Below are 12,763 nucleotides of genomic sequence, written 5' to 3' on the forward strand. Positions count from 1 at the left end.
ATTTTCTTCCAACATTTTCTAATATATTCTGTGCATTTAATATTCTGTATGAATTTGAGAACCACTATGTTAAATTTCCAGACAACAAAATGCCAGGTGAGTTTCCTTATATCAAACATTCATGTAGAGGATGGATTGCATTTGGCTGGTTATTATATTTCAGCACCTAATTTAGGGTTCTTTAAAATCTCACGCTATCTTTTTTGTGCTAGTAGACTTAGATGCTTACATAACTATCAACAACATTCTAAGTTGTTGAACAAAGTGTTATTGGCACTTAATTGAAACATAGCCTTTGATTTTAAAAAGGGCTTTGATGTTGTTCTTTTGGTTGACTTTACTCTTACATTGATCCTACCTTTTCTGCCACATCAGATTATCCCAAATTACCAAGATTGAGTGTTTGATATTAATGTATTATACTTTCTTCCTAGTTTCAGGCAAATTCTTTGATGTAGGTATAACTTCAAGCAGGGCTGCACACTTTTAAAGACAAATAGTTGTACTGATTTCTTGACCATACTTTTCAGGAAGTCATGCACCCCTCCCCTCACATTTTATGCTCTAAGTTTTACAAATATGCCTTTTAGGCAGAATATTTTCCATCAGGTTTCTTCCTCTTAACCCCTCTATCATCTATAACCTGGCCAATTCCCATTTATCTTCTTTGAGAAGGACCCACCCCACCACCACTCAAAACTCTAAGTCATATACTTCAGGTACCCTTTCCATGTCCATAGCACTGTTTGCATTAATTTATTGTTTTACTTAGCAATTCCTACACTAGACCATGAGCTCTGTGAATACTGAAGCAACGTCTAAGTTTTTTACTATGTAGACCTCGCAATGGACATGGTGCTTGGTATAAAGTAAGTGACAATAAACAAGTAAGTTAATGCCGAATGACTGAGAACATGTTAATATTTTACATGAAGTCAAATATCTGATGTCAGTTAAATGCCAGCTCTTAACTCTTTTGTGTGTGATCTATCTGTGTTCTTGTTTGCTTCTGGGGCTTGAGGAGGGCCCCAAAGTTGGGGAACCCATGGTCCCCTGACTGCTGTTAATGACAAATCTGCATATAAATAATGAGTTAACCATCTCTGCCCATCAGAGTGTCAGGGACGAAGCCAGAAGGGTCATTCTCTTTAGCAGTGTTCTTATGTAGGAAGGTGCAAACCCTGAGTTTGATGAAAGAATCAAGGGTACAGAAATTTTGTAGATGTAAATAAATATATAGCATTAGCACTGACTACCCTCTTACCTATATTTTTCTTCTCCCTAGCCATTAAGATAGTTTTATAAAACATCATTGAGTTTATTGGGGCCATATTTTCATGTTGGTATATTATAGGTGACCCTGAATTTTGTTTGTATTTTTTCTCATTACTGTAGATTTATGCATATGTTTTTGAAAACATCAAGTCTGTGCGACTGGAAGCATTGCTTTTATCCTTGCTGAGCATTGTGGTCCTTGTTCTTGTTAAAGAGCTGAATGAACAGTTTAAAAGGAAAATTAAAGTTGTTCTTCCTGTAGATTTAGTTTTGGTAAGTATAAAATCAACATTTAGCTTTTTGCCATGCAAAGCTTTCCAGTTCTTGGGGAGATCTGCAGATGCTTACTATATTGTCTATAGTAACCCTCAGCTACTCCTGTCTCTCATTAAAGCAGGGCTAATTTGTGTGGCTATACATTAATGTAAGAACAGGAAACATTTTGAGTCAATAATTTAAAAAAGAAGACACACATGTTTTCAATTTATACAACGTTTCTCATATGCTTATAATTCTTTATATAAATAAGAGAACATATAGCTTAAGATCTTAAATAAGAGGAGGTACTTTTAAGGGTGAGACTCAAAATGTCTCTGGCATGATCTTCTGTAAATTAATAAAATATGGTATCATTTCCTATTTATATGGCACCTATAAGATATGTATAGAAATATTATCAATTGATAAATGTTCATTCATGATTGAAAGGTTCTGTTACTTACCTAATTTTGCTTCATTGAAAGGATGCTTATGATTTTCATTGGCCAAAGTTGGTTCTCTAAAATATTTTTTTGTTGTACCTGAAAAAGCAATACATTACATTTTGCTCCTAAGGCTTGTGGCATTAGAAAATATGTTTTGAAATTTCAAGAACCTCTAATGGGAACTCTTAACTATACAAAGCATTAAGTTGAAAATAAAATCTTAACATATAACCACAGTCTACTAATTTACTATCAATTGGCTTTAGTCTTTCAATGATCTTTGAGTTATACATGTATATGATAAATGTTGTCTAAATAACTTCATCTATTAAAATATTCCTTCTAATTGTTGAAATTATGTAGGTTTATGTACAATTATAAGGCTAGCACATTGGAAATTGACTATGAAGGCTATGACTCATTTCTATACAAATAATAAGAAAGGCTTCTTTCCATAACTAGGCCATGTATGATCCTATACTCTTGATAATTTGAGATCTATATAACATATGTGATTTATATAATATGTATGTGTGTATATTTCAAATAAGCCATAAAAATACAGAGTACTATGATTATTAGTTTTCACAGCAACAACTGTGAAACATACCATCTTATCTCGAAGTCCTGTAGATATCAAGAAATGCTTATTATATCTTGGGAAGCTATATTGCATGTTTCATAAAACCAAAAATTGAAAATAGCCTTAGGGATGAAGGCTGTTGAGCTGGTAGTAAACCGGTTGCTTATTCTCTGCAAAACCAGTTACGATTATTCTTACAATAAGATTAAAGGTATTCTTTTTACGTGTTATCCCTAACATTTCTAAGACCCAAGGAAAAAGTACCAATGCAAGCCCAAATACTTATAAGTTATAGATCAAAATGTTAAATATAACAGATTCTGTTTTCTTACGTTGACAAATATCCCTTAGTGATGACTTTGAAAGCCGAGTTAGAACAGAGAATTTTCCTAGTCGTTTATGTTCTGCCAGTATGTGGCAGCGTGGGGAGACCCAGCCTCTTGCTCTGCTCCCTCTCTTCACTTTCCAGCTCTATCCCACCTGCCAGGGGATTCATATGTATATGTGTGGACACCTCTGTCCTCACGTCCAGGCTCCAAACACATTGCCACTCCATCACCACTACGACTGTCTCTTTGCCAACTTTCTTGAGCCACCCTGGGAGGCTGGACTTCCAGAAGGTGCCCTGCAAGCAGGCAGAAGGACATTTGGGCAGGAAATGTTAGATTCTTAAGTATCCAGAGTGTGGTTCATAAAGAAGGGTACAGGTTTGAGTTGGGCACAAACCCCCTACTCTCACAGAGCTCCCTTCTTGTGGGGAAGTCTACAGTTGGAAGAAGCCAGATTAGAACCCTCTGAAGCAGGGGTCCTCAACCTCTGGGCCATGGACTGGTACCAGTTCATGGTCTGTTAGGAACCTGGCCACACAGCAGAAGGTGAGCGTTATTGCCTGAGCTCTGCCTCCTGTCAGATCAGTGGCAGCATTAGATTCTCATAGGAACACGAACCCTCTTGTGAACTGCACATGCGAGAAATCTAGGTTGCGTGCTTCTTATGATAATCTAGTGCCTGATAGTCTGAGGTGGAACAGCTTCATCATCCCCAAACCATCTCCCCACTCCTCCCCCAACCCTGTTCGTGAAAAAATTGTCTTCCACAAAACTGATCCCCGGTGCCAAAAAGATTTGAGACTGCTGCTCTAAAGCACTAGTCACACCTGGGGTGCAATCCCCTCTTGCCCAGGTCTAAGGGCAGTACTGGCCTTATACACGCATATTGAATTAATATTGAAGAAGGACCAATTACTCAACTGATAAGGAAAGTTTAATTTTGGTAAAGAAATACAGCAAGGAGGTAAAACACTGAAAGGCTAATTCAGTGAGTTAGAGCACTTAATTTTAATATTAACTGTGAATCAAATACCCTGTATACTTCCATTTTCAATAAGAATCCAGTCTCTAGTAGCTATGGCATATTTTCTTTATAGCTCTCAATATTTTCTGACCTAGTATAGATGTTTCATGATGATTATGAACAATTATAATTTATTAATTGGCGTAGGAATTTTTAAGTATGTTAATATGTCTGATGCTAACTTAATAGCCTGAATCTTAGAAAATGCTACTATCGTATTACAATATTTATAAATTTTAACAATATCACCTTTATGGTTTTGTTCCTTTTTATCTTTTTCTTTAAGTCTTCAGGTGTTTTGCTTTTTAAGCCTATTTGATGTTTTATAAAACCTCTGCAAATTCCGCTAAATATCATCACAGAGAACAGAACAACAGGAATAGGGGAAAAAAACCTATAAAATTATATTATTGTGCATTGATTATTAGATATTCCTTATTTTGCCAGTTTGAATTTGTTATACTTTTTTTCTGGCCATGTATATTTTAAATTTGTACTTTAAGTGGATAATTGATGTGTCTCTTTTACAAGATGAATTACTCCAAACTGATACCATAATCATGTGAAATTTTTAATATCTATTAAAATTATCAGAAAAATGAAAATCGATGGAAAACAGAATGCAGTGGCTGGTGAACTGGGCTCTGATATGTATGTTAAAGATGATTATGGGTATAGGCAGGGAACATGTAACCTTGCTTAGCATATGTCAGTAACAGAAGGATAGGGTATCTGAAACTCCATAGGGGTCATTTTAAAAGCATTGAGCCCAGCAGGCTGTGAAGCAGCATGTTTCACTACAAGAAATAGTAAAAACTAAAAATTTAAAAATATTCAAGGAGACTGTAAATCATCATTGATTACTAACATGGATTAGGAATGTCGATGCAATATCTCAAACTCTTGAAAGGCTGCTGTCATGGAGAGAAAATATGCTGTCTTACGAAGCATCCCTTCGTATCACGGGAGGCAAGCATTTAGGTTGGATTGTGCTGTCTTCATGCACACACACACTCCTGTATCCTGTAGTTTTTCCCCTTCAAAATTGGACATAATTGGGTTGACAACGGTAGGATATTAGAAAAGCCATGTGATTGGGATGTCATCTAATTTGGAGACTGTCAGTGCTCTCAAAACTGAGTGACTTTTTGACTTTTAATATTTTATTTATTTTTGAAAGTCTGTGCAACTGCTAGATTATTCTTGATGTTTATGGGACATGAGAACAATGTTTACTTTTAAAAATTGTTTTAAGGGGTTTGAGAGGTCAGTAATGTATATATTTTTTCTTTTTTCAAATGGAACCACACAGATTATTGCTGCATCATTTGCTTGTTATTGCACCAATATGGAAAACACATATGGATTAGAAGTAGTTGGTCATATTCCACAAGGGTAATGTAGTCCTTTTTAAAAAAATATTATTTGTTTGTTTGTTTATTTTTGATGGAGAAAGGGACACGGAGTGAGTGGGTTTGGATATTTCATTTCTTAATTCTAATTAATTTCTATTACAAAATGATATAAATACACACTTCATGTGTAGAGAAAGAGTAACTTCCTAGACTTCACCTCTTACTAAGGATGTTGATAATTGCTTTATAGAGCATTGCTTCAGGTAAAAGGTTTGGGAAATATTTGCAGATATATTATTAACAAAATAGAGGGCATTGACTTTGCAAATGAGAGTTATGATCTGGGATTTAGCCCTATCTCTTCCCCACCACACATATTCTATGACTATTTTCATTTCACTTAAATCATAGTAGAAGTAGACAAGCATAATCTGAAATAGCAAACCCTAGGCATGGGTATTATATTATAATGAGAGAGTGGAAGTGGAGAAGAAGGCATTGTTCCCTAGCTGGCCTATAGCCTTCCTCTGGCCACTAAGAAGGAGTTTAACAAAAGAGATGTTCACCCTAAAATGAGCAAAAGGTCATACCACATATAGGCTGAAAGAAAATAAAAATATATGAGGGAAGGAGGACAGTGTCTTATGGGTTATTCACTTTGAATGGGCTGCATTACATGTACACTGATAATTATAAATTTGGGGCAAAGTTACAATTGTTGAATCCTATAAATTTTTATCTTCCAATCCCAAATTTTTGTTTCTAATTACATGAAAATGGAGAAACAGTAGAAAAATTCTCAGGAGTTAAAAAGGGAATGTTAAAAATCCTATCTCTAGCACATAGATATAGGCTAATGCTGATTATATGAATCAGATTGAATTTTCTCAAGGATTTCTGCTTCTCTACATTTGAAAGTCAGTTTATTATTCCTTTTATGCCAATTTGTTGTTATTAGTAATTAGGCTCACTCAGTCTTCATGAAACAAAGTTCTTTTACTTTGAAATGGTTTTGTATAGCATAATAACCTGTAATGATACAAATCAATTTGTCTTAATGGTAAACTTAAGTAAGTGGGTTAAAAAAAAAAGTCACGCCTCTCCTCTATCACCTCTAATTCTCATTTGTTTTGAGTGACCTTTCCATACCCATCCACTAAAGGAATTATAACAAGAACATGGCTTTGAACAGAAATGGAGCTGAGATTGCATTCCAGCTCTGCCATTCACCTTGTGATGTTAGATAAATTACCTAACCTTTCTCAAAATGTTTTCTCCTCCATACAGTGGGTATAATGACGCTTGGTTTGGAGGTTGTTGGGAGAATTAAATAAAATAGCTATTATGAAAGGGCCAAGCATTCTACTTACATACTGGGTTTTAAAAATCAACATGAATTCTCTTCCTGTTTTCTTCTACTGCCTGAGGGATTTATTTATTTATTTATTTATTTGTTTGTTTGTTTATTTACTTTTTGGGTAGGTCTCCCAAAGAATCATCAGGGATAAATAAATAATGACACTTTGGCTCAAGTGGTTTTCAAAAGACAATTAAACAAGGGCTGGGTATTATTTGAGAGAAATATTTTGAACAGTTCTTTGAAATGGAAAAACAACTATGGTCCTATATTTTGAAGCAGAGGGTTAGTTAGATGGAGCCTTTATACATATTTTTCTTAATGGATGTAAGGCACAGTTAAGTGTACTGTGAAAGGATTGAGTTAAAAACATAATGAAGATAATGAACTCAATGGCAAATTTAGGGATTAACTCAAGAATTGTAGCTCACAGTAAACCAGTGTTTTCATACAGCACTGTTGTATTCAGAGGAGGAAATACAGTCTTCAACACCAGCCAAATAAATATTTGGAAAGGTTCGAATGAAAGAATGCTCCAGATTTGCTTTTGTTCTGATACAGGAAATTTCTGTCAAGTCAGAGTTTCTGTGGTGTAATCTGAATTCCCTGGGCGTAAATGCCAGTTAAATGCATGGAGCTGTCCCTGTGGTGTTCCTTGTAATTTTGCTTTTCTGCTAAATAATGTTGAAAACGAAGGGCTTCTAAGGGCAAGGCTGCTTGGTTTTCTCATGGGCATTTCACTTAGTCTATGTAAACTTCAGAGTCATTGCCACAGTTAAATTCATTGCAAGTTGTTACAGAAATTACATGAAGTTTGATGACTTCAATATGGTCCTTCTTTCCACAGAATTCCCTCACCTAGAGCTCCCCCGATGAACATCCTCTCTGCGGTGATCACTGAAGCTTTCGGAGTGGCACTTGTAGGCTATGTGGCCTCACTGGCTCTTGCTCAAGGATCTGCCAAAAAATTCAAATATTCAATTGATGACAACCAGGTGGAGTGTGCCCCCAGTCCCTCTCCACTCCAGTTGTATCATTGCACTGTGCACTCCTAGATCCTAAAAATGTTGAACTTATGAAAAATAAAACTTTCCTAACTGTATAGCAAGAGTGGGTTGAACAAAACAAAAGAAAAATATCGAAATCATTCATAGGAAGCTAAAAACCTGACATTTATGGTTCATAATACCTTTTATTTTGGTTAAAATAAAAGGCATCATGATGTTCTTTTTGATTTGTTTTTAGGACAGAATCCAAACAGATTTATTATTGCATGCTAATGTTTAATAATTATGGATTTCTAAGTACAAATAACATTAGTATTACTCTTAGTAAAAAAACTAAAGAATGTGAGGGTCTATTCTTAGAATACCAAGGGATGTAGATTATACTGATCATATTTCTGAAAATACTCTTGCATATGTCCTGTTTCAAGTCCTGTCATGGTCCTACAGAGCTGTGCTGGTCTGCAGAGAAGTTGCAGTGTGGTGGTTTATGAATATCGAACTACCTGTGTGCAAATCTCATTCTCACACTATGTGACCTTAATCTTCTCTGTGCACCAATTTTCTCATCTTCACAAAAGTAGATTTATTCATTCCACAGATATATGTTGAACCCTAATACATAGCAGGCACTGGTCTAGGTACAAGGGATACAGTGGTGAGCAATGCAGACCATGTCTTTCTTTTACTTGAAACTTCCCAGTTGCTTCTGGTCACACTCAGAATAAGAGCCTCTCTCATGGCTTACAAGGCTCTACATAACCTGCTAATACCCTTTTCCTCTTTGGTCTCATACCCTTTTATACTCTGTGCTAACACCACCACCTTGCTTCTTCTTGAACTCATTAGTCATGCTTCTGGCTACGGATATTTGCACTTGCTGTTCCCTTTTCTGGGAATTCTTTTCTCTCCAATACCTGCTTAGCGCCTCCATTTATTTATTTATTTATTTTAATTTTTGTTTTCTAGAGACAAGGCTCACTCTGTTGACGAGGCTGGAGTGAGTGGCATGATCATGGCTCACTGTGGCCTCAACCTCCTGGGCTCAAGCCATCCTCCCGCCTTAGCCTCCCCAGTAGCTGAGACTTCAGGCATGCACCACCATGCCTGGCTACTTTTTTTTTCATTTTTTAAACATGGGGGTCTTGCTGTGTTGCTCAGGCTGGTCTCAAACTCCTGGCTTCAAGAGGTCCCCTGCCTCTGCCTCCCAAAGTGCTAGGATTACAGACATGAGCCACCGTGCTCAGCCAGCTTCTTTATTCAAATGCTCCTTTCTCAGGGAGGCCTTCTTAGGTAATCTAAAATCTTAGACTCGAGATTTGCCCATGCTTTCCTCTATTTTGCTTTCTGTATTTATCTTGTTTATTGCCAGCATTTGCTTTCCACCACCACAGCTCTATAAGGGCAGGGATATTTGTTGTGCTTACTAGCAACAGCAGACGCAAAAATACCGTTAAGGGGAATTTGCAATAATCGAAGTGAGATTTGATGACTTGGACCATGATGTACTGATGGATGAGATGGAGGTATATGGATTCTGGATTGGATATGGGTGCCATTTGGGAAAAGAAGGAGCAGAAAAATCAAGAATAACCCTAAAGCTTTCAATCTAAGCAATTGGAACTTCAAATAGGGAAGAACATGGAAGAACCAGGTTGGGTGGTAGAAAGCTGTAGCCCAATTTAGGAAGTTGGAGATATCTGTTAGCCATCCAAAAGGAGATGCTGAGTAGCAGATTGGGTGTACAGTCTGACATTCAGAAGAATGGTCCAAGTTGCAGATAAAAATTTTAGAGTTGTCAATGTGTATTTGAGTAGCTTATATGTAGATAGAGAAGAGAAGCAGTCCTCCAGTATTTGCAGTTGGTTAGATGGGAAAGAACCACAAAAGGCATTAAAATGTGATGGCCAAGGAGGTAGGAGGAAATCAGGGACATCCTAGAAGCCAAGTGAAGGAGACTTTAGGGAGGAAGAAATGAGCAACTATGCCAAATGCCTCTTTTAGGCAAGGGAAGCCAAGAATGAATCATTGGTTTAGCATTGTGAAGGTCATTTGTGCAATGATGAGAAGAAAAACCTGACTGAGGTGACTTAAAGATGGAGGAGAAATTGATGACAGAGAGCATTAAAAAAAAAAATAGTATTTCCCTATAAGGTTGTTCTGAGGATTAAATGAGTAAAGTGCTTGAGAACAATTTCTTGCTCATTGTAAGTGCTTAATAAATGTTAGCTATTTGTATTGTAATTTTTAAATCCCAACTGGTGGGGAAAACAAAATCTGAATACAAATAAGCCTCATTATGTGACAAATTGTACTTGCGGTCTCTAAAAGTCGATTGTGATTAAGATATTATATATTCTCTCATTATGAATCTTGCAGGAATTTTTGGCCCATGGCCTCAGCAATATAGTTTCTTCATTTTTCTTCTGCATACCAAGTGCTGCTGCCATGGGAAGGACGGCCGGCCTGTACAGCACAGGAGCGAAGACACAGGTAATGAATTGTTCCTCAGGGACAAAGCACTGCTGGGCCTTCACTCCCGTTCTAGGAGAGTGGGAAGAGCTAGCTTTTCTTTAAAGCCCTGAAACTATTTTCACTTATTTAATTTTTTTTCTAAATTGTTTCAAGAAAGTCCTTCTCTCTCTCATCTCTTTCCTATAAATGACACTTACGAAAGCTAAGGATTCAACAAGGAAACTAAAAAATTCTGTACAAATTGAAGCTTTATGGTTAGCAACCTTTGAGGCCAAAGCTCCCTCTAGTGGTGCCTCTCTCTTTCTTTCTAATCTAAATGGTCAACATGATGTTTTCCCATTTTTGTTAACTTCCTTTAAATAAATAAAATCGATTACATGAAAAAGAAATCAATCTTTGACACTGAAATTTCTATCTATAGATATGTACAAGTATATAAATGTATAATAAGATATCTGCACATATTTTAGGTTAAACAATTATATTTTTTAGGAACTCAAATCAATTTGACATGTATTGAGGGCCTGTGATATACCAGGCATTCTGCTGGGTACTGGTAAGATGATGATGATGATGATGATGATGTTGATGTGACAATCATAGTGATGAAGATGTTGCTATTGATGATGATGGTGGTGGTGGTGGAAAAGATATTGAGTTGTGTGCCAGGCATTGGCTGTCATACTTTTGTTATAAATGAACTTGTTTAATCTTATGAAAAATTAAACCTTTGATGGTCTAGGCAACCTTAAGAAGGAGGTGTAATTATTATCCTCAGTTTCTACATGAGAAAGTTGAGGGAAAGAAGGTTAAAGTAACTTACCCAGGTCAGAGAGGTAGTAAATGGCAGAGCCGGGATTGGAACCCAGATAGATTTACTTCAAAACTTGGATACACAAGAAAAATCATGTGTATCTTAGTATAAAAAATTAACATTAACAGCTAACCATTATTAAAACAATTTATGTTTAAGATAGGAATCAAATGAGAACTTTTAAAACACTATTTGTGCTAATTCAAACATTCATTGAGAGTCTTCCTTATTAAATACTATTTTAGGTTGTAGAATAATTGAGTTTGAAAAGTATGTGGTTCTTGACCTTGTGGGCAAGTGATCAACAGATATTAAAATTTAACATAAAACTAACTAGTCAAATTCATATCAATGTATCATAGAGTACATGAAAGGAAGCAGTAACCAATTCTGAATGTATTGTAATTTGACAAATAATTGCCATAGCTCATAAGCTAAGAAGTAAAATCCTCCTCCAGCCTTGGTTTATATGGCACAAGTAATCTGATGGATTTTTACACAGCTTGGATTTTCAAGTGTAGGGTCATCTTCTGTAGTGGCGTAAACATTTTTGCAAACTGTACTCTCAAATCTTTGTGATCTAAATTTGAAGGTTTAATGTACAGTGAACTTAAATATTATTCCCTACTCTGATGACTCTTCTATCTGTAAAATCCTAGGATCCTATAGCAGTTTTTTTTTTTTTTTTTTTTTTTTGGCAGAGTCTTGCTCTGTTGCCCAGGCTGGAGTGCAGTGGCACCACTACAGCTCACTGTAGCCTCAAACTTGTGGGCTGAAGTATCCTTTCACCTCAGTATCCAGAGTAGCTGGAATAACAGACATGTACCACCACACCTTGCTATTTTTTTTTTCAAATTTTAGTACAGATAAGGGTCTTGCTTTGTTGATCAGGCTTATTTTGAACTCCTGGCTTTGAGAAATCCTGCAGCCTCTGACTCCCAGTGTTGGGATTACAGGTGTGAGCTATTGTGCCAGCTGGATTCTATAGTAGTTTCTTCCTGGTTTCTTACCAGAATGAATGTATTAGGTTTCTCTCTTCATTGTCAGGCTCAATAAACATAGTGAGTGGTTCGGCGTTGGGCTCCAGAGCCTGGGCTTGTACCCTGGCTTCACCACTAGTGAAGTGACTTTGCACAAGTAACTTGACCTCTCTGGCATAAGTAGACTTGCCTATTAAAGTAGAATTATTACAACAACTAAAGGAGTTAATAATGCTTATTTAGCACAATGCTTGAGCACTAAATGTCCTTAAAATGTTAACAATGATCATTGATTTTATTATTACTATTGTTATTTAGAAAATAATTAAATATGTTTAGAATCTTTTTTTAACATTTAATGTTAAAACATCCTGGTATGGTCAAGATGCAATGAGACAGTTTTCTAGTCCAAGTTGCCCACTGTGCGGCAGGATCTTGAGCAAGTTAACATACTCATTTATCACATGGGCAGAAAAGGTTGAAATAGAATCTTCGAAGTGTTTCCACTTTCAATGTGTTCCATAACTGGGGTTTCCTTAGGCATTTCCCTGCTTTTCTAATTACTATTTTAGTAATAATCAGTCTATCTGATTCATCTTTGTAACCTTTAATATCGAGTGTCTGAAAGAGAATAATTGAGAAAGCTTATACTTATTTTAAATTTGGGATTTTTTTTTTCACTTGAGTTGGGTGTACAGATGTTTGATTAATATGGTTGGGATAAAGCAGCGCCCCTTCCCTTCTCTGTTCTGGAGGCCACACATTTGAATGACTAGAACAACAGAACGTTTCTAAGGACTTTTTATTTAATAGGAATTTTTTTTTCTGCATGGTATTCTATTCATCAGCCTTCAAAAGAAATG

At 36.2% G+C, this 12,763-nt stretch overlaps 1 protein-coding gene across 2 annotated transcripts in view; it reads left to right on the forward strand.

The window, feature by feature from the left end:
- Positions 1–12,763, forward strand: part of SLC26A7 (solute carrier family 26 member 7) — a 153,122-nt gene that overhangs the window by 89,241 nt on the left and 51,118 nt on the right. For both annotated transcript variants that reach the window (XM_002819259.3, XM_054518659.1), the window contains 4 exons: positions 1,396–1,548; positions 5,228–5,310; positions 7,475–7,622; positions 10,011–10,124. In XM_002819259.3, coding sequence (XP_002819305.3) covers positions 1,396–1,548; positions 5,228–5,310; positions 7,475–7,622; positions 10,011–10,124 — 498 coding nt within the window. The remainder of the gene's footprint in view (positions 1–1,395; positions 1,549–5,227; positions 5,311–7,474; positions 7,623–10,010; positions 10,125–12,763) is intronic.

This window comes from Pongo abelii, chromosome 7 (genome assembly GCF_028885655.2).
Source record: "Pongo abelii isolate AG06213 chromosome 7, NHGRI_mPonAbe1-v2.0_pri, whole genome shotgun sequence".
NCBI classification, from domain to species: Eukaryota; Metazoa; Chordata; class Mammalia; order Primates; family Hominidae; genus Pongo; species Pongo abelii.